The sequence below is a fragment of the Uncinocarpus reesii genome, genomic scaffold, assembly GCF_000003515.1.
Source record: "Uncinocarpus reesii 1704 scaffold_4 genomic scaffold, whole genome shotgun sequence".
In the NCBI taxonomy this organism is placed as follows: domain Eukaryota; kingdom Fungi; phylum Ascomycota; class Eurotiomycetes; order Onygenales; family Onygenaceae; genus Uncinocarpus; species Uncinocarpus reesii.
In genome coordinates this window covers 393,566-418,973 of record NW_003052497.1, presented here as the reverse complement: position 1 = coordinate 418,973, position 25,408 = coordinate 393,566, and the positions used below count along the sequence as shown (strand labels likewise).

The 25,408-nt window shown below is 49.5% G+C and overlaps 10 protein-coding genes across 10 annotated transcripts; 8 read left to right on the top strand and 2 right to left on the bottom strand.

The window, feature by feature from the left end:
- Positions 1 to 389: 389 nt before the first annotated feature.
- UREG_06260 (malate dehydrogenase, NAD-dependent) lies at positions 390 to 1,787 on the top strand (the record flags this gene model as incomplete). Its single annotated transcript, XM_002583247.1, has 6 exons — positions 390 to 455; positions 536 to 653; positions 752 to 919; positions 981 to 1,075; positions 1,135 to 1,699; positions 1,759 to 1,787. The coding sequence occupies 6 exons, from the start codon at positions 390 to 392 to the stop codon at positions 1,785 to 1,787; spliced, it is 1,041 nt and encodes a 346-aa protein (XP_002583293.1).
- A 313-nt stretch (positions 1,788 to 2,100) lies between these two features.
- UREG_06259 (uncharacterized protein) lies at positions 2,101 to 2,992 on the bottom strand (the record flags this gene model as incomplete). The annotated part of the gene is made up of 3 exons (XM_002583246.1): positions 2,101 to 2,275; positions 2,343 to 2,827; positions 2,897 to 2,992. The coding sequence occupies 3 exons, from the start codon at positions 2,990 to 2,992 to the stop codon at positions 2,101 to 2,103; spliced, it is 756 nt and encodes a 251-aa protein (XP_002583292.1).
- A 335-nt stretch (positions 2,993 to 3,327) lies between these two features.
- On the top strand, positions 3,328 to 5,610 carry UREG_06258 (ribose-phosphate pyrophosphokinase 1; the record flags this gene model as incomplete). The annotated part of the gene is made up of 5 exons (XM_002583245.1): positions 3,328 to 3,604; positions 3,654 to 3,663; positions 3,718 to 3,838; positions 3,895 to 5,009; positions 5,421 to 5,610. 5 exons carry the CDS (start codon positions 3,328 to 3,330, stop codon positions 5,608 to 5,610), a joined length of 1,713 nt encoding a protein of 570 aa, XP_002583291.1.
- A 100-nt stretch (positions 5,611 to 5,710) lies between these two features.
- UREG_06257 (uncharacterized protein) lies at positions 5,711 to 5,905 on the top strand (the record flags this gene model as incomplete). Its single annotated transcript, XM_002583244.1, has 1 exon — positions 5,711 to 5,905. One exon carries the CDS (start codon positions 5,711 to 5,713, stop codon positions 5,903 to 5,905), a length of 195 nt encoding a protein of 64 aa, XP_002583290.1.
- A 3,095-nt stretch (positions 5,906 to 9,000) lies between these two features.
- On the top strand, positions 9,001 to 9,581 carry UREG_06256 (uncharacterized protein; the record flags this gene model as incomplete). The annotated part of the gene is made up of 3 exons (XM_002583243.1): positions 9,001 to 9,056; positions 9,294 to 9,440; positions 9,548 to 9,581. The coding sequence occupies 3 exons, from the start codon at positions 9,001 to 9,003 to the stop codon at positions 9,579 to 9,581; spliced, it is 237 nt and encodes a 78-aa protein (XP_002583289.1).
- Positions 9,582 to 11,336: 1,755 nt separating this feature from the next.
- On the top strand, positions 11,337 to 13,956 carry UREG_06255 (uncharacterized protein; the record flags this gene model as incomplete). The annotated part of the gene is made up of 8 exons (XM_002583242.1): positions 11,337 to 11,359; positions 11,849 to 11,974; positions 12,109 to 12,235; positions 12,296 to 12,459; positions 12,563 to 12,661; positions 12,934 to 13,071; positions 13,104 to 13,218; positions 13,276 to 13,956. 8 exons carry the CDS (start codon positions 11,337 to 11,339, stop codon positions 13,954 to 13,956), a joined length of 1,473 nt encoding a protein of 490 aa, XP_002583288.1.
- A 158-nt stretch (positions 13,957 to 14,114) lies between these two features.
- Positions 14,115 to 15,098, bottom strand: UREG_06254 (uncharacterized protein; the record flags this gene model as incomplete). Its single annotated transcript, XM_002583241.1, has 1 exon — positions 14,115 to 15,098. The coding sequence occupies one exon, from the start codon at positions 15,096 to 15,098 to the stop codon at positions 14,115 to 14,117; it is 984 nt and encodes a 327-aa protein (XP_002583287.1).
- A 990-nt stretch (positions 15,099 to 16,088) lies between these two features.
- On the top strand, positions 16,089 to 18,445 carry UREG_06253 (uncharacterized protein; the record flags this gene model as incomplete). Its single annotated transcript, XM_002583240.1, has 2 exons — positions 16,089 to 17,712; positions 17,766 to 18,445. 2 exons carry the CDS (start codon positions 16,089 to 16,091, stop codon positions 18,443 to 18,445), a joined length of 2,304 nt encoding a protein of 767 aa, XP_002583286.1.
- Positions 18,446 to 19,338: 893 nt separating this feature from the next.
- UREG_06252 (uncharacterized protein) lies at positions 19,339 to 20,137 on the top strand (the record flags this gene model as incomplete). The annotated part of the gene is made up of 3 exons (XM_002583239.1): positions 19,339 to 19,536; positions 19,595 to 19,947; positions 20,032 to 20,137. The coding sequence occupies 3 exons, from the start codon at positions 19,339 to 19,341 to the stop codon at positions 20,135 to 20,137; spliced, it is 657 nt and encodes a 218-aa protein (XP_002583285.1).
- A 2,391-nt stretch (positions 20,138 to 22,528) lies between these two features.
- UREG_06251 (uncharacterized protein) lies at positions 22,529 to 23,552 on the top strand (the record flags this gene model as incomplete). The annotated part of the gene is made up of 2 exons (XM_002583238.1): positions 22,529 to 22,859; positions 22,936 to 23,552. 2 exons carry the CDS (start codon positions 22,529 to 22,531, stop codon positions 23,550 to 23,552), a joined length of 948 nt encoding a protein of 315 aa, XP_002583284.1.
- Positions 23,553 to 25,408: the final 1,856 nt, after the last annotated feature.

The window sequence follows — 25,408 nt, the reverse complement described above, 5'->3', positions numbered from 1 at the left end:
TCGCAAGCATGAGAGACCTTCAAAGGGGGCCTTGAAGACCAGCGCGATTGTTGTCGGGATGTCCTCCGTACGTCCTGTAAAAATGCCGCTCTGGAGTCGGTTTCTCTGCGGGACAGCTCGAAGCAACAGCATCCCGGTGGCAAGCCCTGGCGGTTTGACGCCGAAGCAGCTCCAGGGGATTGCCGGTGAGCCGTAACCACTAGTTAATGGCATGGGTGTGGCCCCGTGACTTTGGTGCGAAAAAACAACATCCTCACCGTCTCTTCTTTCACTCTTCTTCACCACCAATTCACTTTGCTTCCCCTCGCTTCATAAACAGCACTCGTCCAGACTAGTTGTCTAGAGCCCTCTCTGTCCCTTTGTGTGATACCCCCTCCTCTCTAGTCATCATGTTTGCTGCTCGTCGAGCTTTTGGCCTTGTCCAGCGCCGTGCTTTCTCGGCGACTGCCCAGCAGGTAAGCAGCGGAGGCCGTCAATGCATTCACATCCATTGCCGCTGGCGGTTATCTCCTTGCTGACAGGCGTGATGCTGTAGAACTCCAAGGTCACCGTTCTTGGTGCCGCCGGTGGCATTGGCCAGCCCTTGTCTCTTTTGATGAAGCTCAACCCTCGTGTTAGCCAGCTTGCTCTTTATGACATTCGCGGTGGACCAGGTAATGCCATCAATCTAGTTATTTTTGACGCCATATTTACAGCGCTTTCAAGCAATTGAATGGTCCTGGGCTATTTTGCTGCTGGATGCTAACAGAAGCCTATTGCTCCCATCTAGGTGTCGCTGCCGACCTGAGCCACATCAACACCAACAGCACCGTCACTGGCTACGATCCCACTCCTTCTGGCCTTCGTGATGCTTTGACCGATGCTGAGATCGTTTTGATCCCTGCCGGTGTTCCCCGCAAGCCTGGCATGACCCGTGATGGTGCGGTTCAAGCAGTCTATAAGCAGCCCTGAAACAACGGAAAGCTGATATCCACTTTCAGATCTCTTCACCACCAATGCCTCGATCGTTCGTGATTTGGCCAAGGCTACTGCGGAGGCCGCCCCCAATGCCAACGTTCTTGTCATCTCCAACCCGGTAAGTCCAGCTTTGCCGCTATTTTCGCTTACAACTTTGTGCTGACTCTTGCCGCCCAGGTCAACTCCACCGTCCCAATCGTTGCCGAGGTTTTCAAATCCAAGAACGTCTACAACCCCAAGCGTCTGTTCGGTGTCACCACTCTCGACGTTGTTCGTTCTTCCCGCTTCATCTCCGAGATCAAGAAAACCGACCCCGTCAATGAGGAGGTTCCCGTCGTCGGTGGACATTCCGGTGTGACCATTGTCCCCTTGATCTCTCAATCCAACCACCCCGATATCTCCGGTGACGCCCTCAAGGCGCTCGTCAACCGCATCCAATTCGGTGGTGATGAGGTCGTCAAGGCTAAGGCCGGCGCTGGATCTGCTACTCTCTCCATGGCTATGGCCGGTGCTCGTTTCGCTGAGAGCTTGCTCAAGGCTTCCCAGGGCGTCAAGGACGTCATTGAGCCAACTTTCGTTGAGAGCCCTCTTTACAAATCTGAGGGCATTGATTTCTTCGCCTCCCGTGTCAGACTCGGACCCAACGGTGTTGAGGAGATTTTCCCAGTTGGCAAGATCTCTGAATATGAACAGAGCCTGCTCGACGCCTGCATGGTTGACCTCAAGAAGAACATTGCCAAGGGTAAGTTGCATCTTAGCAGCGGTAATGTCACATTAGCTAACCGGAATAATTTTCTTTAGGTATCGACTTCGTCAAGAGCAACCCCTAAACGTTCCTGTACCTGTACTCGTCGCCTTTTTGACTCATCAATCCCATTTCTTTTTCCGATGTATTCCGATGTATATTGCTGATATGACCGCTGCCATGCTCCTTTCGCACTGGGATCTTGAGTTGATGTTCGCGGCGGCTATGGCGTCCAGTGTATCCTTTGCTCTTCCTGTACTTTTAGTGGATTTCTAGACTCATTGGGAGGGGAGACAAAAGGCCAAATAAACATTTTTCAAACTATACGAATTGCTACCCAGGGTTTCCTTAGCAGGCCTTTTATTACACAGCAGCGCCAGATTACAAAACGACGGCCATCAACAGCTCCAGCCCATACTTCCATCAAAAGGCGCAATATTACCTTCTTTGAGTTGGACCTGTTCAAAAGCGGGAATTATATCTTGGGTATAGAATCCAAGCAAAGTTTCCATATCCTTCTCGTCCATCTCAACGAGTTCTTCCGAACTCCAAGATTCGCATAACCGAGAAATCCTAGACAGAAATCAGCTTTCACGTCCAGGAAACAGTTAGTCGATTCGGTATGAGGTCAGCCACGAACCACTTCATCCTCTTTGGCCCATCCTTTGGGCCTGGTGCGGTTTCCCTCAACTTCCTTCTTAGAATACCAACATTCTGGATCGCTGCACCAGTATTCGCCGGTAATGCCGCTGCAATCTCCTTCCTGACGATACTCGCTAGCTTTGGGCCATTCCCATTGGTGCTCACCATCACCTGCAGCGGCCCATCACGGTGCACACTGCCGAAATAAAAATCACATTCCGAAGGCACGTCGGCAATGTTTGCGGGAATCCGGCGCTCCCTACATAGCTTCCATATCTGCGACGAGGCCTCCGGGTCGTCAATCGCCACAAACACCATTGCCACATCGTCGTCGAGATCGACGGGTTCAAATTTCCGGTCAATATAGGCCACGTGGTTCTCTGAGATGCGGTACTTGACTTCTGGGTTCAGGCAGGCGGACGGGCATACCACTGTGACTTTGGCGTCGGCGTTCAAGGCATGCAGGATTCTGCCTGCTGCAACCTGTACTTTGTTAGCTGAAGTGAATGGCGCCAGCTCAATGCGATGCTAACAAGTGCTCTATCAACGAACCTCGCCACCGCCAACAACCAGGACGTGTTTATCCCTGACTTGCCATGCGACCATAAGAGAGCCGCCGGGCTGGATGGGAGGAAAGCTCTGCGACATCGTTCCACTGCGCTGATTTTGAAATAATAGAGTACCAGGCTCAATTGCTAGTTTCACATTGTCCTTTGGAGCTTCATTCCGTAGAAATCGCACGGTGAATTAATATTCTCTCATTAGTGATAACTACGGAGTAGTTATTTCTCAACCTTCCCCAACGTCACATGTTCTGGATCTCGACCGCTTTTTTTTTAGGTTCACCAAATACAGGCGCAGCAAACATCAAAAACCTTCAACGATATACTTGCTTGCCAGATAAACACCATCTTCGCGTACTCTGACGAATTTCCTTTAGTTAATGATCCTACCAGACACTTAGCTACGCAGCGAAGCAAGACATGCGGGGCGTTCAAATATTCTCCGGCAGCTCCCACCCCGCCCTCGCAGAAGCCATCTGCGAGCGGCTGGGCACCGTCCCTGCGAAATGCGAGTTGCGAAAATTCAGCAATGGGGAGACCTGTGTGAATATTGGTGTTTCAGTGCGCAATCAGGATGTTTTCATTGTTCAGAGCGGAAGCAGCAAGATTAATGATAGCGTGATGGAACTGTTGATTATGATCTCAGCCTGCAAAGGTGGCTCGGCGAAGTCAATCACAGGTAATTATTCTGGTCCCTGTATGTTGTTTAAACCGTGTGGAACTGATTGGCTGACTGTCTGTTGAAGCTGTTCTACCGTAGGTTCTTACGTTCTGCCTTGTCGAGTGAAGATTCCACTAACGCCTTTGGAGATATTTTCCCTACTCCCGTCAATCAAAGAAGAAGAGCCACCGCGGGGCGATTACGGCGCGAATGCTAGCCAATTTGCTATCAATTGCGGGCGTTGATCATGTCATCACCGTTGACTTACATGTACGGGCTCAACTTCGCCGGTTGGGAGACATGGTGGGCTGACGATGGAAATATAGGCGTCGCAGATGCAAGGCTTTTTTGGGAAGCCTGTCGATAACTTATTTGCCGAAGCTCTGATAGCGCGTTGGATTAAAATAAACGTTCCACGGTGGCATGAGGCTGTGGTGGTTACCAAAAACGCTGGAGGAAGCAAGCGTGTCACGTCTTTGGCAGATGCACTGAAACTGAACTTTGGTATCGTCACAACCGACAGAAGACGGCAGAGATACACCCACAATTCCATGACGGACAGTGCCATTTTCTTTGATTCAGTCGAACATACCCTAGCAAATGTCCGAAATGCAGAGTTTCCTCTACGACATGTTGCTCATCGTGCTAGCTTACCCACTCGTGTTCGCCCTCAAGATATCAACCAGCATCCCTCATCGCTCGCGGATCCCTTTATTGATGCAAAACCCAGTGCATTAACACCCCTTGCTGAAGAGGGCAAGACTCCGCAGGCCGAAGTACCAGAAAAAAGCGTTAATCATGACGATGATGACGCAGGGAACGAGTACACCGATGAGCGTGCCAGAGAGGTGATAACCGGACGACTAGTCCAAGGCCATTTAGTTGATGACGACTATCCCTCACCGAATCTCTCTTCTACCTCTGCTTCAGTCTCCGTACTGAACGCTTCCATGGAACGTGCGGATACATACGATGGAGCCATCCTCGACCCAATGGCCGAATCTGTCGTTTCGACGCTATCATCCTTCCAGCCCGAGCATGCGCTTGGTGGTTCATTCGATGCCGCGGCCTCGTCAGACGAAGAAGATGAAAAGGTGCAGAATTCTAATCACGAAAGGACAATCACTCTCGTCGGCAATGTAAAAGACAAGACCGTCTTCATCGTTGATGATATGATTGACCGCGCGGGGTCTTGGATTGCAGCCGCAGAAACGGTTGTGAAGAAGGGAGGTGCCAAGAAGGTATACTGTATCGCTACCCACGGCTTGTTCGGGGAAAATTCACTTGAGCAGATCGAGGAGTGTGACTGTATTGATTACATTGTGATAACGAATACCTTTCCTATTGATCCGCAAAGGGCGAGAAGCATGAGAAAGCTGATCGTGTTGGATGTCTCCGCGCTCTTGGCGGAGAGCATCCGGCGCCACCATTACGGGGAGAGGTAGGCTTGGACCTTTGTTGACTGTTGGCTGAATCGGAAGCGGTCCTGACTCGGAGTTTAGTATATCTTCTTTGTTCGAGCTGCGCGACTAGAATCGCGCAAACATGCCCGGACATGACCTAACGCCACCGTTGCAGCTGAACCATTGAATGTGCCGGAAAGCCCGTGATGTGTACCCGCCATTTTGACTGGGAATGACAGATTTGTAGCTAGTATATCTTTTTATACCCATAGTTCTGTATCTATACATCTCGTCGAAGAAGTTGTTATTTCGTGGACCAATCATTTGTCTCCAAAACCACCGATTACATAACTAACTAATGTTGCATTAGTCAGCTTTGTTGACTGCTGAAAACTCTTTGGAATCACATTTTCTTTTCATCCACTTCCAGATTTTTTTACGAATCACAGAGCTACTCGAAACGCAACCATCGCAAAATGTGCCGTGCCCAAACCGTCAGCAGATCCAGAAATCCGACAGGTCTCGTCGCAATTTCATATGAGTTGTTGGTGTGAACACCTTGATGCACCCCAGCTTCAAATGACCCGGAACGGAAATCTTCTGCAGCAACTGTGGACAAAATCCAAACCCGCAAGCTGATCATGAAGGCAAGGTAGGGGGAGCCGCCTTGAGCAAGGGATTGGTGGAATCCCCAAAATGGTCATCGCGCTCGAGGACGTGACCCAAGTCGAAATGCACCATGCACCAGCAGGGTCGGGTCGGCTGGGTTGGTTGGGATGGGGAGGGCCCGGACGGGGGCTCCCGATTGACGTTCTTCCAGGACAGGGACATCAGTTCGACATCTTTATACTCCGCAGGGCTGTTCAAAATCAAAGAAAGAGATCGATCGATCGATCGATCCAGCGATTTATTGGGCAAGCCGGGCTGGATCTGATTGACGAATCAATGCCCTCCCAGCGACGGGAACATGCATACGCTCCTTCCCGCTCAGTATTTACGAAATCTTTTTATGGCTTCTTTTTTGCTGAAGTAAAACCAATATCTTCCAGTGCCACTCGAGGTGTTTGCGGGAGGCCGCCAAGGTCAGCGTTAGCTACAAACTTTCGACCTCAACGCCGTCGATTATCGTGTAGGGTGAGACACGACCATGGCCGTCTGGTTAGGAATGCCTGGGGAATAACGAACTGTTTGCACTGTTTTTCTTGTGGAGTACAATCGTGGTTGGCGCCACAGCATCGCCAAGCAAGGCATACCCAACGATGCAGAAACACTAAGGGTTCTGCAGGGACTTTCTTCAGATATGTCTCGAGGCGGTTCTCTGCCGAGATGCGTATCATCAAAGATTCGTCCTTAACGGAGCGTTGGAATATCAAAATGGGATCCACAGCGGATTCGGTTCCGTTGAACTGAAAAACCCTCGTGGTTTTTACTTTTCTCTTGACCATGATTGCTTTGAAAAAAAGAGCATGGTCTGGTTCTAGAGTATAAATCCAGCTGTTCCCGACAGAAGTACTCCATAGCTATTAGTGTATTCAAAACTATGGGATATGCCAACGAATGAATTGAACTCCGTGACACACGCGTCCATCGTATGTCGTAACCCCAAATTAAAAACCAACCACGACATGAAATAAGATCAAAGAAAAATTCGGCTCAGTTTGAATCAAGACATCTCTGCTTCTAAATAAATAGGCACTCACAACCTTGATAGTGTTGCGTAAAGATTGTTCAATCAACGCTCGGAGTAATTGAGGACTAGAAAGTGAACTGCCCGGAAGAACGAGCAGAGAGAGACCTTGATGCTCCATCTGCATATCAGGTATTCCTTATTGTGCCTAATTACCACCTTGATAGATTTCTACCAGGCTGGTTCCTTTTCTCCATTGGCCGATAGACCCGATGGAACAGGTATGATCAAGGAAGAAAAAAGAAAGAAGTGGCGCTTAGGCCGCAGCACGGAACAGGGATGATCACGTCAAGTGAAGCATAGCCTTCACTCCTCCGTCGAGATCTTCCAATTAAGCGACTGCCTCTAGATGCCTGTCCAGCCAATGGAGTCAATCGAGGGCCGAAAAAACGTGCAACTCAAAGAGGCAAAAGGTTCAATAACTAAACTAATCAGCATCGAGGGATTTGAGCTGACGATCAATATCTGGTCTTTTCAGTGGACTAACAGAAAATCATAGCAAACATTGGGTGCTGGTTGTTCGTCATTCTTTGGAAAATTTTGGCTTTCCAACGGGGAATTAGTTACTTAGCCGATCTGAACCACAATCGAAATGTTTTGCAACTTCAGCAAAAAAGCTTGGATTGCTCTGCAACCTGCGTCGTTGAAAAAGCGGATTCGCGTCTGTTGGTGCCACAAATGAAAATGCTTTGCCAAAAGAAGGGCTTTGCATTGTAAATCTGCATTGCAGGTGTGCTTCGATTCCCCAGCCACCGAATGCTGCATCCGCTCGTTTTAGATTACGGGCAAAAACAAATCCCAGGACAGCTCATTTTGCATAAGCAGTATTAAATCAAGCATCTATGATCGAAAAGATCAGATTGGTACCAACTCCATAGGATCTCGTCCATTGATAGTGCTTCCAGCCTCAAGTTAAATCGTGGCGCGTATGATCTGCAATCACAGAATGGAATCAATGGATTCGGCATGTTCTTTCCTGGGCTAAATCCGGCATTTCAGGTAACAGTGACTTGGCTCTGTGATCTGCGTTGTAACCGTCACTCACAAACCTGTCACTTCAATTGACTCTCTTAAGCACGGCAGGGCTTGACGCCAGCGTTGTGATGAAGGGACCGATCGAACGGTGGTGGCGGCCGTTCATCCACTGACGAGGCCTGTCAAACTCCGGAGTCGGGTTATCAATGTGCCGTTCAGTGTTGTTGGACAGGTTCCGGGATTATTGGGCATAAATGGCAAGAAGTCGGATGTTTGACGCGGAGTTGTTCATGTTCTGGATTTCCTCATCGGAAGAGAACACGGGGAATTGTATCACGGTAACTAACTGCGACCTCTTCCAATAACCAATCAATGCATTTGAGATCGTGGATGCCTAACTGGAACACGGCTCTCAAGTATTCACCCACCTTGGCATTATTTCTCAACCGACAAAGAATGATCGAAAAGAATGTATGGAAAAAGAATAAACAAATAACGCAAATTAGACAATGAGGAGGTTGCTTTCAGAAATAGCTATGATAGTTCGGTATATAGTATCTCAGAAGCAAGATAAGGTATTCGGGTCGGTCGCATTGTAAAACTCCTCAAAGATCTTCTGGAGGGTAACTGGTACGATTAACTAGTTAAGTTAATGTGGGCTCCGTGACCTCAGGTCAGCTCTCCGCAAGGAAAAGCAAGCACCAAGGAATGAGGGCAGAGAGTGGGCTGCAAAATCTTTTGAGCAACACAAAGTATTATTGGGCGAGGTTGACGATCAGGCTCACTTCAAGGTCTGGATTGAAAAATGCAACAGTTTCGACGAGGCAGTCTCGATGGTCCCGAAGCAATTCAGCCCCGAAACAGGTACCTGAAGCCGACCCTGCAGGTTTAAACCTTTCGATTCATGGATGCACAAGTAAACCTGGTACGCTTGAGATGCGAGGATCTTCTCGAAAGGCGGGAGCAAATCTTCGGGTGGCAGATCCGGACTACTCACAATGTGGTTTCCTGATCATTTCCGGCAAGTTGCAGTTGCACAAGCGGCAGGGCAACACAAAAGACCCTGAATCTCAACCTCGAAGAGAGGGGGAAAAGAGAAGAAGCGATATATGGGCATGCGAGGATCCAGGCCCGTGCACAGATCAGAGAGATTGCAATGCACAGAACTGACAAATCATGACAACTCCAGGACAGACCTGTGCTCTGGTCGATCTGTCTTCGAGCTCGTAGACATTGCTGAGTGGAAAGGAAAAGCGACAGGTCTCATTCTGGCTCAAGTGCTCAAGTCAGGAGAGGACGAACGGTGCTGAGATGTCACAACCACATGGCGTGAGGTTCCAAAATCTAGCCAACATGGCAATACAGACATGGCTAGCTCAAAGTTACGCCGTATCGCCTGTCCTTACGGAGTACCAGGTACCAGGTAACTAACTAGCTAGCTAGTTACGGGGGAAGTGACAGGTCTGGAGGACGGCCAACGTACTTTACAAAACAGTGGCAGTGATACCCGGTAGTTATTACACACAGTGAGATATGCATTGTATGTATGTATGTATGTATGTGCTGCTGAAGTTCAGCTGCACTAGTAACTCCTATATTAATAGCAGCTGGTCTGATCGCATAATTTACAATAAAACGGCGTTAAGTACCGTAATTCCAGGTTAATGACAGGGATTATGCGTGGGAGCCTCTCCAATTTCCCGGTTCTTGGGTTTTCAAACCGCCACTCTCCGAGCCAACGAGTTCAGGCCCGTAAACTGCGATATTCCGACTCGAGTGTCGTCTGGCTTGTAAAGTGCGGGCGTCTGTATGCTGTTCACAGATCTCAACCACCCACCAAACGTCGAGGAGCAGACCCTCGCCCAATAAGCTCGCCAGTCCCACCACACGTCTCCTCCGGTTGATCTTGTGTAGACTTCTGGACCATGGTCTCCTCATCAGACTTTGACCTATGGGGAGAGGCCCGAAGTTTAGACCTTTCCTTTGTCAGATCCTGGAGGCTGACGCCTCTTGACTCTCCCTTCTCAAGAAGAATGACAGGCCCTATTAAAATAAGCTCCCTGTTCCGCATTCCCTCTGTCCGAGTTCTTCTCCTCTTTCCATCTTTTCATAGTGTTTATCACTGTTGTGTTTGCGTGACCATCCTTCTTTAATGTGGCCTTGAGGCTTCTCGATACCCATCGTTTATACATACATACACACATACATAATATCACATCTCTGGATTCAATACCCTTTGCTATATCTCGTTCCTCGCACTGTTTCTTGATACCCTTAGCCTCGCCCATCCGCGAGAGGAAACAAAATAAGAGACTGGTCTACGTCAATTTGACTCAAAATTACCTTGCCTTCGTTATTTTGATAGACCCTTCACACATACCTCGGGCCATCGACGCCTTATATAAAGGCTACATTCGAGGGCTTCAAATTGCTCCATCTACATCTCCTCTACATCTTCGTTCACGAGCTCTCAGCGAAAAAGGCTCCATTTTCGGCTCCCAACTTTTCCAGAAGCGCTAAGGAACCCTCTCGAAACCCTTTGGCAATTATCCTCACCTTTTTCCTTTTTCGATTTCACCATCCAGCCCGCTGGAACTCACTTTGAGCCCTAAACTGCTCGACAATCTTAGCGTTGGTTGTGCGCACCAACCAGCCAGCAAGAAAGACCCATCCGTTGCCACCAAAGTCAGCCTTCAGGACCCAAATCCGCGATTCCGGAAGCAAAACAAAATTGAAAAAAAAGAAAATAAACCATCGATATGGCCAATCCTTCGTGTCCTCACCAGTGGGGAATCGTTCAAACCTCTAACGGAAACATCCTTACATGGAGATGTTCGATGTGTAATAGCGGCCCACATATCGCCATCTGGAGATGCAAAATATGTGGCTTCATGAAGTGCAATCCCTGCCATACCAAGTAGTAATGAAAAATGGATAAAGTTTGGTGAGTCCTTCAACTTTCAGCCTTTACTAAACGATATCAACTTGGAAGAGCTTTTCAGATCATTATTATTCAGCTGTTATAGAAAAGTCACCCTCGACTAACTTTTTGTTAGAGCTTATCTATCTAGTGGGCGCAAACCAGCCAATCCCTTGATTTCCATGTGCTGTGCTGCACCACCCCTGCATCAGGACCTCCTGATCAAGACCCCCCAACAATTCGGCAACTGCGGAGAGGCAGCAGTGGCATTTGTTCTCCATGCATTCCGAGTAGTTCTCTTTATTATTATTTCGTTTAATAATATCCCATTTAATATTGCGGTGCAGCATTTTGATTTTCTGTTATTGGTTGGTTCATCATTATTTCTCGGAGTCATGTTTTGGTTTTTCCCTGAAAACTTCTAAGCATTCACGTACATATATTATTACTACTTTTATTTTTGCTTCTTCCAGACTGCCAGAGTTCTTCTCAGTGTTTCCCTTTTTCTTAGAATGACGACAATTTGGGCATCGTGTTTAGCGGACTTGGATTTGCCGTTTGTGTGCGCGGTGGCATTTCTTTTCACCTTTTTCGGCGGTATGCATGTTCAATTTTAGATTGCCGTCTTGCTCAGGCCTCCAGTTTGTGATTTTCCAGCTCCTTGGGGAGGTTACCTAGTCTAGACGGTTTTAGCAATTTGTCCTTTGCTGGACCTACTGGCATGTTGGAGGAATTTTGCTTGGCTTTCCGATCCGTTGGTTAGTTACCCAGTCTGTGCTGACCATGCGTGGACAGATGGAAATCGTGTATGTACATATGTACATACATACTATATTTACAGAACGGAGAACCTTGAGCAATTTGCAAGGATTACTATGTGGATGAGGCTCGAGATATCATTCGGAATTTGAGTAATGCAAAGGTCTTAATAACCGACTCTGAAATTCTGATCTTGACGCAAGGCTTTCTCATATATGTCGTATTGTATACGCGTGTATTCCGTATTTATATGTACATCGTACACTCTGTACGGTAATCACGTACGAAGTATTAATGTACGTTATATACATACATAGGTTCATCTATACCTCGAACGCACCAAGAGAGCTAAATGTACGGAGTTTCTGCCAAATGCAATCACCTCCTAAAAGAAAGTACTCTATGCACATACTACTCGAGATAGGGAACGACTAATTCAACGACAGTCATCAAGGTGCTAACGCTGGCTCCAGGCAGTTGACTGAATAGCGGTCTTATGTCACCTGTTGACTGAGCCATCCAACACTCGCTGACAGGACACTAACTCCGGAGACACCCTCGCTGATGCCCGTCGTATCCGTGATGAATCCAACGACAAATATTTACCAACAAGGAGTTGATTTTCGAGCACTGGCGCTTGAAGATCCTGATTTCGCAAAGTTGTGAGTCCGTTCTGTTACCTGCGCACTCAGCCTCCCCCGTCCAGGATATCAAGATACGACCAGTGGAAATTACACCTTTTAACCCAATAAACCACGCTTGACATGAGCTCTCATCCACTGACTCTCCCATCCAGCCTAAAAATCAACGGCCAATTGAACTTTAACGACCCCGATGCCGTGAGGTATGCGTTCGTTCCTTTCTGGCCCCCCACATCCCCATACTTGGCTTTAAACGAGATGTCCGAGCTCTCTGACGGCAGGGTTTCAGGGTCTTTCCCTGCAATTTGGAACGGCGCCGGCTGACTGGATTTTCATGCGCAGGCAATTGACGAAGAGCTTATTGAAAAGAGATTTCAAGCTGAACCTGGAGTTACCGGACAATCGACTATGTCCGCCTGTACGCGTTCTCCACATGCCACATGTTTCATGCGAGATGAGCTTGTCTATGGGGAAAGTAAATTCTGGCTAATGAATGCTGTTTCGGTGTAGGTTCCTAATCGGTAAGTATGCCTCTACGGAGTGCTTGATCGTCATAATGGATTTCAAAGAGTCTTGTTGACGGGGCACTTGACTGACGCGCATGTTCAGACTTGCCTACATTCTTTGGTTACAGGAATTGATTGATACTACCAACGGTAGCTACTGTGACCAAAATGACCCGGAACGGGAAGTTGTTGGTTTAGATATGTAAGGTTCTCCGCTTTATTGATGCTTAACAGCCATTTCGTGTTAAGTGCGCTAATGTAGCATATAATAGTGGAACGGGGGCAAGTTGTATATACCCATTGCTTGCATGCTCGCAAAGACCAAATTGGAAATTTGCAGCCACGGGTATATCCATTCCAAATTCTTGCCCAACCTCCCATTCGACGAAATACGCATAAAAAGCGCCCCTAATTAGCCTAGCCACTTGACTCCTTGCATGATACCTGGCTGCTAGATGTTGTACGCTGATGAAGCTTAGATATCGATGACGACAACATCAAAATAGCCCAAGAAAATGTGAAGCGAAACGACTTGCAAAGTCGCATCCATGTTGTTCGGACGACACAAGCAGACTTCTTGATACCTTTGGGCGATAAAATACCCTTCGAGACGTAAGAAACCTGTTGCGAGCTCTGAAACCTAGCGAATACCAGGCTAAAATAGTTAGACTGCAATTCACAATGTGTAATCCCCCATTCTATGAATCCGAGGAGGAAATGATGGCTTCGGCAAACTTGAAGCACCGTCCTCCTAATTCGGTACGTCAAAAGGGTCCTCTGCGGATTTAAAGCACTATGACCAACTCAAAACTCAAGGCATGTACCGGAGCGCCAGTGGAAATGGTCACAACTGGTGGAGAGGAAAGGTTTGTTAGCAGGATGATCGAAGAGAGCGTGAAACTCCGCACCAACGTCCAATGGTACAGCTCAATGCTCGGAAAATTGAGCAGCGTCACAACACTTGTCGAGAAGCTGCAGGAAGCCGGTAATCAGAATTGGGCTGTGACAGAATTTGTGCCAGGCTCAAAGACGCGGAGATGGGCCATCGCCTGGTCATGGCAGGACCTGAGGCCGCCAATGGATGCTGCGAGGAATATTCCCAGTATTCCAAAGCACCTCCTCCCATTCCCGTCAGAATTTTCTTTCCAGCCCAAATTCGAGTCTATCACGTTTCTCATCCGTAGGATCAATAATGAAATGCAAGCTCTCCGCATGGTCTGGAGATGGAATCAGCACTCATGCAAGGGCCTTGGGTTTGCAACGGAGAATGTCTGGTCACGTCAAGCGCGCAGGAAGCAACAACATTTTATGTCTCGAATCGAAAATGCAGCGGACTCATCGCCGCCCATCGATGAAAGCAAGGCTGCCTTGGGTGTGTTGATCCATGTGCGACAGACAGGGATTGAGAATGTCGATGTAATCGTGAGATGGGTCAAGGGGTTCGATCATGTGTTATTTGAGAGCTTCTGTGGAATGTTTAAACGCAAAATCGAGTAGCAATCAAAGTAAAGTTGAGAACTTTACCTTTCAAGTCAAGTATTAGCTCTCCAGGTAGAAGCCTTTGGTGTAATGGTACTCACTTGATAGCGAATGATTTGTCTGGAATGTATCTGAATCAACCAGGACAAGCGATGATATGGGTACTTAGGGTCGATTTACCCAGCAGCCCGGTTCACGTGCGATGTTTGTCCTGTTCTCGGGTCAACGCCTTCGAACAGAGCAATTCCCTTCTCTCTATCAAGCTTGTGCGCAGAGATCCGCCGGGGAGCGTCAATCATGCCCCATTGAATTGCCCATCTATCTCTCGGCTCGTCCCACACCATTGTCGGTGTTAGTGCGCACACTTTTCTCCACAACTTCTCCATAAGCCTTCGGGTGATGTTGTGAGGCCTGCCCCTGGAATACATCTCGAACGTGGGACCCTTGGCTGGCCCATGGACAAGGAACTCGGGTGTAAGGAACGTAGTAGGTTGAGATACCGCCAGGGTCTTTCTCCGTTTTGGAAGAGTCCACGGTCCTTTTCCAGTAGCTAAATCGTGAAGGACGCCCCAGTCCTGCCCCGGGAGTATTGGAAGACAGCTGTCTATCAGCAAACGATACCATCGCCGCCGAATATTCACACGCCGTTTATACGGAATAGGCCTTCCCCAGATGTTCTCTTTGGGGATCGGGGGTTCGAATGATTTGATAACCGGTCGCATTCCTAGCTCGGTGACCGTTCGCTGGTTGGACTGGCTTTTCAATAGCGTCATAAGGGCGCTGGGAGGTTGCCAGTTGTCATCGAAAGTTTGAATTACCGTTTGCGGCGGAAGCAAAGGTCGCATAAGAAAGTACCTGCGTTTTCCGATTCTGCCATATGCAAGGAGGAGGACTTTTTCGAGAGCCTTTAGGTATCCCTCATTGGCGCGATGAAGAAGCGAGAGCAATTTTCGGCCACGCCTGTGGAGATGGAATTCTTTAATTTGTGTGATACCGCGTATGCGTGCTTCTGAAATGTTCTCTCGGAAACTCGAGCGGACGTAATCGCGCATATAATCCATCGCGACCGGGTCGGGGAGGTATGTGCATTCCCGTACAAGGGATCTGTATAGATGTCGCCATGGGGTAGAACGAGTGGACAACACCGCGGGAACCGCCATTATGGGAAAATGCCAGCATCCGCTATCCTGTGTTGACCGGCGTGTTGAGCGAGGTCGTCTGGCCAAAAAAAGCTGCTTAGTCAAACAACGCGGGAAGACGCGAAAAGATTGAGTTCGGTGGTCTGCTCTTCATCCAGGACTCACTTTGCCCTCAACCCCGCGCGATGACAGGCACGAAGGCCGGAAGACCGTCTGCTCCAAGTTACAATTGATGTCTTTATGCCCGAAAGACCCGGATTCGGTTCATTGCGCTTTGGTTGTGAATGCTCCTCCTCGACCGGCCTTTGCGTGTGATCAAGCCATGGCGGAGTAACGTGACCACGCGGTTCTTCTTCATTTGAGCGTCAGTGTCGCGACTTGACTCCCGACTTGACAGCGGTGTGTGTGAGTGTGTGTCTCTGTGCGGACAATCATCCGCTCCGCTGCAAGCCATTCCCACCAGCATGGTCAATGTGTTTGCTAACTACCCGCAGTTCCTAGTCCCTGTTAGTTGTGGAATCTTCCTCGTTGTCTTCACGCCCGATCGCTGACACTTTGATGCTGCATTCAGCCAATCGCAAGGCCTCAGCTCCATCGCCCATCGGATGACCTCGACTCTTAGTTAATCACTTCAGATCCGCTCTATCTATGTCGGCTTCGCAGAGTAGCGTCGCTCCACCTAATGGATCGGCCTTGTCGCAATCGCACAGAGGTTCCTTTGCTCCTCAGCCTGCAGCCTCCGCCCCAGCCGCTTCTCCGCCGCCTTCTGCCTCCCAGCAATCCAACGTGTCTATGAGTTTCTCAAACAATGCTATAGGCAGTAGGTTGATGGAAGCTCGCAGCTTTGGGGGGTATGGAGACGGTGGCGGACATGCACCTTACGGTAGAAACTATAAGCCCCAAATCTACACGGTTCGTTGTTCTCTCCTAAATATCCAGTGTCTATAATGGCTAATTCTGGCTCCTCCTGACTTTAATTAGGCCGTCTACTCCAACGTCTCCGTATATGAAATGGAAGTCAATGGAGTTGCGGTAATGCGACGGCGCTCTGATTCGTGGTTGAATGCTACCCAGATTCTCAAAGTTGCAGGGGTGGTTAAAGCCCGGCGCACCAAAACTCTAGAAAAAGAGGTCGCTTCCGGTGAGCATGAAAAGGTCCAGGGTGGCTACGGAAAGTATCAAGGAACCTGGGTCAGTTACCAAAGAGGCGTGGAGCTCTGTCGACGGTACCATGTGGAGGACCTCTTACGCCCTCTACTCGAGTATGACATGGGCCAGGACGGCGTAAGTCAAGCCGGACATGGAGCAACAGACACCCCGACGAAGGAACAAGCTATGGCGGCTCAGCGAAAACGGCTCTATTATGGCATGGATAGCCAAAACTCCTCCTCGCAGGGAACCTTTTTTCAAAGTATTTCGCGCACTGCCGCTAGCGCAGTGAGCGCCATTAATAAAGCACGATTTGATTCTCCAGCCAGCCGCGGACCCGATAGTCGACAGCCTAGTGCGATAAGGAGGTCTTCACAAATGAGTAGCCAGGAATCGCATGTTCCTCTTGGTAGCCAAAAGAGTATGTACAGTGTTGCCTCGGATAGTGGCTTTGCGAGCAACCTACAACCTAGCCAGCGAAGTCTCGTAGACCATGGAGAAGAGACCCAAGAGCCCCCCCGAAAACGAATGCGATCATCATCCTCTGTGCAGATGCGCTCATTTAATGCTTTAAATGAGCCTACCCCAACTGAGCCTAGTGAATCGTTCTACAGGCCGCTGGAAGCGCAGGAAGATGCAACTGACGACTATACTCATGGGCTGAAGCCCCTAGCAGCTGCCACTACTCCGGAAAGATATCAGAAAATGAAGCTCATCATGACTCTATTCCTCGACAAGCGCGCAAAAGATTTCTCGACTCATCCAGCTTTTCTCACACTAACTAGCGAGGATTTAGAGATCCCACTTGACGAGTACCTAAATAGTGCCTTACACTGGGCTGCTATGCTTGCGCGCCTACCACTTGTCCATGCGCTAGTTGCCAAAGGAGTAAGCATATATCGCCTGAACGCCGCTGGTGAAACGGCCCTTCAAAAAGCTGTTGGCACAAGGAATAATCTTGATTATCGAACATTTTCAAAGCTCTTGCAGGTTCTCGCCGCGACTATTGAAATAATCGATCACCACGGACGGACAGTTTTGCACCATATTGCAATGATGGCTGCGACAGGAGGCGATGGTCACGTTGCAGCAAAGCATTATCTGGAGTGTCTGCTCGAGTTCATAGTACGCCATGGAGGCCCATCAAACAGCCAACAAAGTTCCGCCAACGGCGCCAGTAGCCTTAGGAACCCTCAACGAACGGAAGTAATAGGCCTAGGAAGGTTTATGTCAGATATGATTAACATCCAGGATGACCAAGGAGATACTGCATTAAACCTCGCAGGAAGGGCTCGCACAATTCTCGTTCCTCAACTCCTCGAAGTCGGTGCAAGTCCTCACATACCAAACCATACGGGGCTAAGACCAGCCGATTATGGCGTCGGTGTCGATATGGTTAGTAGCGGCGGCCAGGGTCTGCAGAATGGCGATGCAGACGATTCGTTTAGTACCCAACTTGCAAGAACAAAACAGGATATTCTCAGCTGTGAGTCTTGCTGCCCTCGATGAAACTATGAGCTGTGTACTAACTTGAAATAGCTGCGCTTGCACAAATCACCTCTGCCATCGAGCAGTCATTTAACATGGTGGATAAAGATCTATCTGATGACCTGAGCAAAAAACAAGAAGAGTTTGACCAGTGGCACGCGAAGATACGCGAAAGCGCTAAACTCCGGCAAATAGAGCAGAATGAACTGGATGAATTAAAGAAAACATCTCGCGAACGCATCGAGCTACAGAGACAGACGCGCAATCTTGAACAATCAGCCGATGAGCTTGCTGCAACCTTGAAGGAAATGGAAGATGCAGAACCTAGCGACAATCCCGTAGGCGACGATCCAAGGCAAACGCCATTATTCGACCTGGATGGGTTCAATACCCTGTTCCCAGAAACATTCGATGCCTCCACGGGTTTTTCTGACGAACAGCGTGCATACCTTTCTGAACAGCCTTCTGTTGAGAAACTACAGGCGTTTCTCGGGGCCTATGAGGAACACAACCAAAGTATTGGCGAGGAGATTGAAATCCTCAAATCCAAAAACGTTGTGCTTGGCGAACAGTACCGGCGCATGGTCATGGCATGTACAGGGTGGTCCGCTGAGCAAGTAGACGCCGCCGCGGAGGGCCTGATGGAGTGCGTTAAGGATCTGAACCAGGACCCAGTGCCGGAGGAAGTAGCGCTTGAGATTCTGATGCAAGATCGTGGCCAAGATTGGTGATTGACCCCGTCTCTCTGGCTATGTCTTGCGGAGTGTTACATCTGAACATCGAATGTCGCATCCAAGTTTTCGACCTCGTCAACAAACGCGGGATTCTCCACGATCTAATACTCCTGATATTATGACTGCTTCGTCCGATCTGTGTAGCGGATACATGTGGATATTCTTTTCTCTTCTGTTGTCAGTGACCTTTGGCGTCTGCAGAGACGGTTCAGCTCCGTCATGATGGCAATGAACATACATTTCTTTTGATTGTACGGCCTATGTCACGCTGCACTACCTTTTCACTTTGCGACTTCTTCTGCTGTTGCTGGCATGATGCGATTGTTCATTCTGGGTGTGTCTGCCTCTTTCCTAGCGACTGTCTTGAGGAGTGATTGACTTGGTTGAAAATGCTCTCCTCCGAGCGAATCTCTTAGAATCCTTTTTTGCATACTGATCACGCAAGGATTGGCCGGATCAGGCAGTCTACTTTAGTGACCTAATGATATCCGAATTTTGCTTTCCGTTTGCCTTTCTACACCCCGTAGGATATTTTCATGTTCAGGGACAGACGAACGACGAAAAGCTTAGCCACGGAGCCAAGAAACTGGCAGCAACGTTGATTGGCTCAAAGAGCAGATGAGGTAACTAGCGCGACTTGGCAGCTCAGCCGCTGAAACAAGCCACCCACTTGCCGCTTTTGGCTACCCCGCCCACTGATTAGCGGTGGCTCAGCCTTTCCGCCGCTCCGTCGCTGTTGGGAAGGCGGCAGCATATCATCAGACGACCGACTCACTCACGGGACGGGTCAGATGGTCTTGCTTCTCTAAAGGGGCTCTGTTTCTTCTTGCTCGATTGTGAATCCCCCCCCTGTGAATCCCACTCGTTCTCTTCAAAAGCAACCAACCATCATGTCTGGCTACTACGGTGGCCCGCCGCAGCAACCTCCCTATGGCGGCCAGCCGCCGCCCGGACAGCAGGGCTACTACCCTCCTGCTACCGGCTATGGACAGGAGCAGTACGGCCAACAACCTCCCTACCCGGGACAATATGAGCAACAACCGCAGGGTTCTCCGTCTGGATATTACGGTCAGCAACCGCCGCAGCAGGTAGGCCATTGCCCAACAAGCACGGCACGAACACCCTTGCTAATCTGCTATCACGTAGCCGTACGGCGTTAGCTCTCCACCGCCGCTTCAACCACAACAAAGCTACGATAACCGTGGTCAGGTCTACAACGCATATCCCCAGCAAGGAGGAGGAGGAGAAAGCAACTCGTACTATAACCAACAGTACCCCGGGGGATACCAGGCCCCGTACGGTGGCCAACCCGGTGGTCCCCAGGGGCCGCCTGGCGCGCTGGGAGGGCCAGATGGCGAAAAGGGGCTAGGCGCCACCTTGCTGGGCGGTGCCGCCGGTGGATTTGCGGGACATAAGCTTGGTGGTGGAATGCTGGGAACCCTGGGCGGCGCAGCCCTGGGTGCTGCTGGTGCCAATGTCATGGGACATGCTGCGAAGAAGTAAGTGTCGCCATTTTGACAGGTTTTCATAACCATGGTTGGTATCCCGAGGACGTGGGCTGATACGCGGGTTTTCATTTATAGGCACAAGAAGAAGAAGAAGGACAAGAAGGACAAGAAGCATAAGAAGTACAAGAAGCGTAGTGGCAGCGGCTCAAGTAGCTCCGACTCAAGCAGTGACAGTGACTAGAACGACTGGATTGATCTGTGATAGCTGTCGGTTTCTGCTCGAACACACCGCGCTAACATCGTATGCTAGTGTTATTAACGACCGGGGTTTGTTGGTTTTGACTGTACTTATGAGATTCCGCTTCTGTGTACCTCCTGCCCCAATGTATGTACGATTCTTGGAAGCTAAGTTTGGCTGATATTTTCGTTCAAGTCGGGGTTGGGAAATGAGACATGTTCAACACAACAAATGGCGTCAGCTAGACAGACACTTACGGCCACAGACTATCCATCAATAAAGGATGAATGTGTCCCTTGATGAGGTCAGGATTTCAGTAGAGAAGCTGAGTTTACTGAGGCCACTTCATGAGTCTAGATATGTGAGTTAATGATGAATCATTGACTGCCTTCCATCACCCATCACTCCCCTCTATGCTTCTCCCTCATATAAGAAAGACTCATATCCTCATATTCTTCCAATATAATTATTCCTGCTGGCCTTCTCCAAGTGCCGTCGACTATCAAATTTGTTCCTCTCCTGAATTCCAAACGTCTATAAACAGTCCCTCCAGGCGTCCCACCACCCAAGTCCTCCTTATCGCTTGAAGAACAACTGCACATCAAAAAGCCCAAGGAGGAGAAATCTCCGGCATATGACTGTATCCAAGAGGAGTGGGATGCAGCCGCTCAGTCCTATATCGATAATCCTGTCATCTTACCCTTTGGAATGAAGGGAATCCTTTAAATTCGACCGAGCTCCAAAAGGCAACGGGCATGGATATCCCTCCAGAGGTAATTGAAGTTCCACCCGTTCCGAGTATGCCAGGAGGGCCTTCCCAGGTAGTGTCTGTGTGCTAGGTTAGACCACCATATTAGGAAAGGCTGTTTTGTCAGTCTGAAGACTTGAAGTGTCCAGAGGCTTGGACTGATGTGCTCATTGATGGACAGACGGTATCGACTGTGTATTTCGATTATTCTGAAGGCCGGGATGATTACCTGAAGCACAAAGAGAATAACAGGCGTGGTTCCATTTCTTAGTCGATGATGAGAACCCTTGCAGGTGTTGGCGGTGTCCTTGGTCGGCTGTTCGCTTGACACAAATTTTTCCGACATGAAGCCAAAGTCCTCGGAAGGATTCAGAGACATAAGCGGCTAAAAGTGACTGAAATGCTCTGTGATGTGAGCCAAATGTCGATGCAGGAGCCGGTCGCCATATCTCCATACGAAAAGCTATCGATTTGGGTTAAAAAATTGACGAGGGCCTGAGCGACGAAATCCAAACAGCCTGCTCCTTCGGCTCATTGGGCACAAATCAATATGACAGTGGCAGTGTGATTCACACAAGGAGCGAGTTTTCCTTTCCTTTTTCCCACCAGCCACGCAGCTCCAAAGTTTCAAAGAGAGAAGAATCCCATGCCTGCGGTCGCCGAGACATTCTGAACCTGCATGATTCTCGACCTCGCCGGCCTCCGATTGATCAGGGGGGGCGCCCGGTGGGCTTGGCACCGCGCCAAGATCCGGCCCGCCCGTGCTAGTTGGCCCAACGTTCCGATAGCCTGGCGGAAAGCGGGAAAGATCATCGAAGGGAGGGCTGACGGGGGTTAAGCTTATTTTGTTACTGCGTCGTGGACTCAGGAGGGATATCAGCTTTGAGCGTTTTTCTAATGGGGTATCTGGCTCTTTATGTCGTTGCTTGTCGGGGGTTTGCTTGGTCACTAGGAGCTGTACGGTGAAAGCGAGGGAAATAACAAAGAAAAAGCCGCCATGCTGCCCGTGCCCCTCCGCTACAGTGAGGAGCTGCGGTTGCGTACTTGCTCCCACTTAGCCAAGAGTCGTCCGGGGCTGTGAACGTCGTTCGTGTCACCTTGCGATATTCCCTCCGCTGATACGGAGTAGATCGGCGGACAGGCGCGAACTCGTTGACGGAATCTCATTGCCAAAAGAAAACTTTGATAAGCGTGCGGCGGAGTGGGAAAGAATAATCTTTTCGCCGAGAGCTTGGCTCAAGCCAGAGGCGCCGACGACATCAGGGTCGCTCAATCTCGAGCTCCATATGTGGTCAAGAAGGAGTCTTGCTCTACCAATAAGCATTCCGGATTGGCCATGGGTGATGCGGCCCCTTTGATATTTTTGCTGAACGGCAGTCGTTTACTCACGAAAACTCCCGTGGATCACCTGGAAGCGTTTGTCTTGATGCACCACGCAGAAACACGATTGCCAACTTGACCAGTAAAGGCGACTGCGTGGCCCCGGGAATGGGCAGTATTCCCGCGATTTTCAAGGCCGCACGGGCGGTGACTGTCCCGAATCTGTTGGAACATATAAATTTGAGTATCCGGCTGTCGCCCGCTTCCCATTTCCGCCAAACGGGGATAAAGCCTTTCATCGCCCTATAGCCCGCTCTGGCTGAAACATGTCTCCTGAAAAATATAGTGTGACTTTTCAACAACCTGCGTCTTCATCGACCACGGACAAGCCCCCTGGGGACGTTGAACTTGGCTTGCCCAGATCCAGCGGAGCACTAGATGAACTCCCAGCAATCTCTGCCTATTCTTCCTTCACAGCCGTCGATGAATCTGCGTCATTATCAGAATTCTCGATAACGGCAAGAGTCAAAGGATATCTTCAGGAGCAAATAGATACTGGAAACAGTGATCTAATTCTCATTGTTTGTTCGTTTATCTCGGGGGTAATCGATAGCGCAGCGTTCAATGCATGGGGGAGTTTTGCCAGTATGCAAACAGGTAAGCATACAGCCTTTGAAACATCTCTCCCGGGTATGACTGGATTGCAACAAGAACCTCACATTTTATGTAACAGGAAACGTCGTTTTTCTCGCGCTTGGAGTTTCCGGGCAGCCTCCAGAACCACAGCTGCGATGGGCAAAGTCCCTCATCGCCATAGCAACATTCATCGCCGCCGTTCTCTTTTTCACAATTGCGTCGCGACTGCTTGGTCCTCTCCGTCGTTCGACGCTTCTCGCCTCGTTCACACTGCAGACCGCCGCTATATTGGCATCGAGCATCCTCGTCGAGACGGGTGTAGTCGACTCCCAAATCGCTGCGTCAAACAAAGGCATCCACTGGCTTCAAATGGTGCCCATTACCCTGCTAGCTTTCCAAGCTGCTGGCCAGATCGTGACGTCTAGAATGGTGCAAGTTGAAGAGATACCTACGGTGGTGCTGACGACCGTGCTTGCGGACCTGCTCATCGATCCGCGCTTGGTCACAAAGGTCAATCCTGTGCGGAATCGCCGCATAGCTACTGCGTTGGCACTGTTTAGTGGAGCGATGCTCTCTGGCGGGTTGACGAAACTTGTGGGGCTATCTTGTTCGCTATGGTTAGCAGCGGGGATTAAAGGAGTGATAACGATATGTTGGGCGTTTTGGAGGCCGAAGGGAGATGTGGCCCGGCCGCATGCTTGCTTCTGGAGTTGACATCGACTAACTGAAGAGGGGATGGGAGATCTGGGTGTAGCGAGTGATTGGAGGACTTGGTTTTCGTCTCTGGGAAAAAGTTAACGGCCTGCGTTCGGGGTTAAGTATGGCTTAGAATATAGATGACTGATTTAAATTTCGAAAATAAGTAGATGCTTCCCTGTGGTTCGCACTCGCAGCGCTGGATGTGCCCCATGAGTTCGTGCGGGCATGTTCCGAGGCTGGCCCGGTTTCACGTCAGAGTAAATATGTGCGTAATCCCACCGTCGGGACAAGGTTGTTTTCAGTGAGTAGATGAACTCGAGAAACAAGTAGTTCAGCTGTCAGTGGGTACATTGAAGGCTAACAATAATCCTAGCATCTGACGCTGTAAACACTCAGCTTTTTGAGCCCGATACTCGGCATATCTCCCTCATTTTGAAGATATGAGCACCGGGCTAGACTTTCAGCTCTATTCGCCAAACTTCAAAGCGATGTGGTTTTATAGGGTATCTGCCCAGGGAGCCTGCAGAGATTACTGCATACGGAGCATACTATCCAATTTGTTCCGACGGCTCTTCTTGCTGTGAGTCATTCTCACTCCCGGAGGTCGTTCGACGGACATTCGTGCCCCATCTAAACATGCATGACCATGGCATTAGAAGGCTAAGAAATCCAAACAGGCACTGAGGTTATTCTTTCTTGGAGCTTTGTTCACAGGCACGGACTCGAGTATGGCTATTGCGGAAGCCCAGTGGTGGCGATGCAAACAAATCTTATCGAACAAACATGGAGATTTTGCCTTGTTTGCATAACCTGGGTTACTCAGCGGATAAAAGGATGCAAACACGCCAAGATCATCACACTAGGCAACATCAAAGAGCACAGTGGCGGGTTAGCAAATTCTCCTGGGTATTATGATTTGGAAAGCAAAGGAAAGGTGTCTGATATCACTGAGGGTGATGGAAGCATCCGGTTCATTCGACAGTCACCTTGAATCATCAATTCTCTAAAGGAATGGAATGATTTCCATGACGGGCTGATCTGACGCAGGCACCACAAAGAACTCTGACCAAGCATCGTTTCAGGCACCTCGATTCGCAGCCCATGGAACCAAGCCATTCACTCAAGCCGTACCAGGTTGAAACGGACTTCCTTGGGTCCAAATCGTCTCTGCAAAGGGGTCCGACCCCGAGATGAATTTATGCAGGCAGACGGGTCCAACTCCCACGGACCAAGGCGGTGAGACAGATTGGGTTTGCTGTGACAGAGGGGGATCGGCATGCAGGAGAGCGCGATAACAAAGATAAACGATCCTCAAAGTATGGGGGATAAGGGATAAGGATTAAGGACGGAGTCGACCTGTGCTTTCATGTTGTTGAGCAGATCTAGAACGCAGCTTTGAAGCTTGAAAGATGGCTGGATGGCCATCTCCAGCAGGAGGCTGAAACCCGCCTTCACATGTCTGGGCGGCACGGGTGGCTGTGATTGCAGGACAGGCAAGACAGCGATAATTTCCCCGGGTCCTCGTTGGGTGTGAGCAGCCCTATTGCAAGGATCGACGGAAAGGGTCCCCTGCAAGTACCGTTGGGTACCAGTACGTAACGAGGCCGTACCCGCAGCTGAGACTCCAGGCAAAAAGAAAAAGAAAATTTGACACGAGAAAAAAGTTTTCCTGGAGTTTGTTGGGGTTGGAAGTTGGAACCCGCTCCAGGAGGCAAAATCAGAGCAGAGCCGGGGTGGTTCGACCGAGAAGCCGTGGCTCAGAGCAGGCAGCGCGAGGTCCTCCCTGGCCTCCCTCTGTTACAGTACCCGGAGCGACCTGGCCAGCATTTCCAGCGTGCGTCCAGTCAAATTTTCCGGGCTTCGCTCGTGGC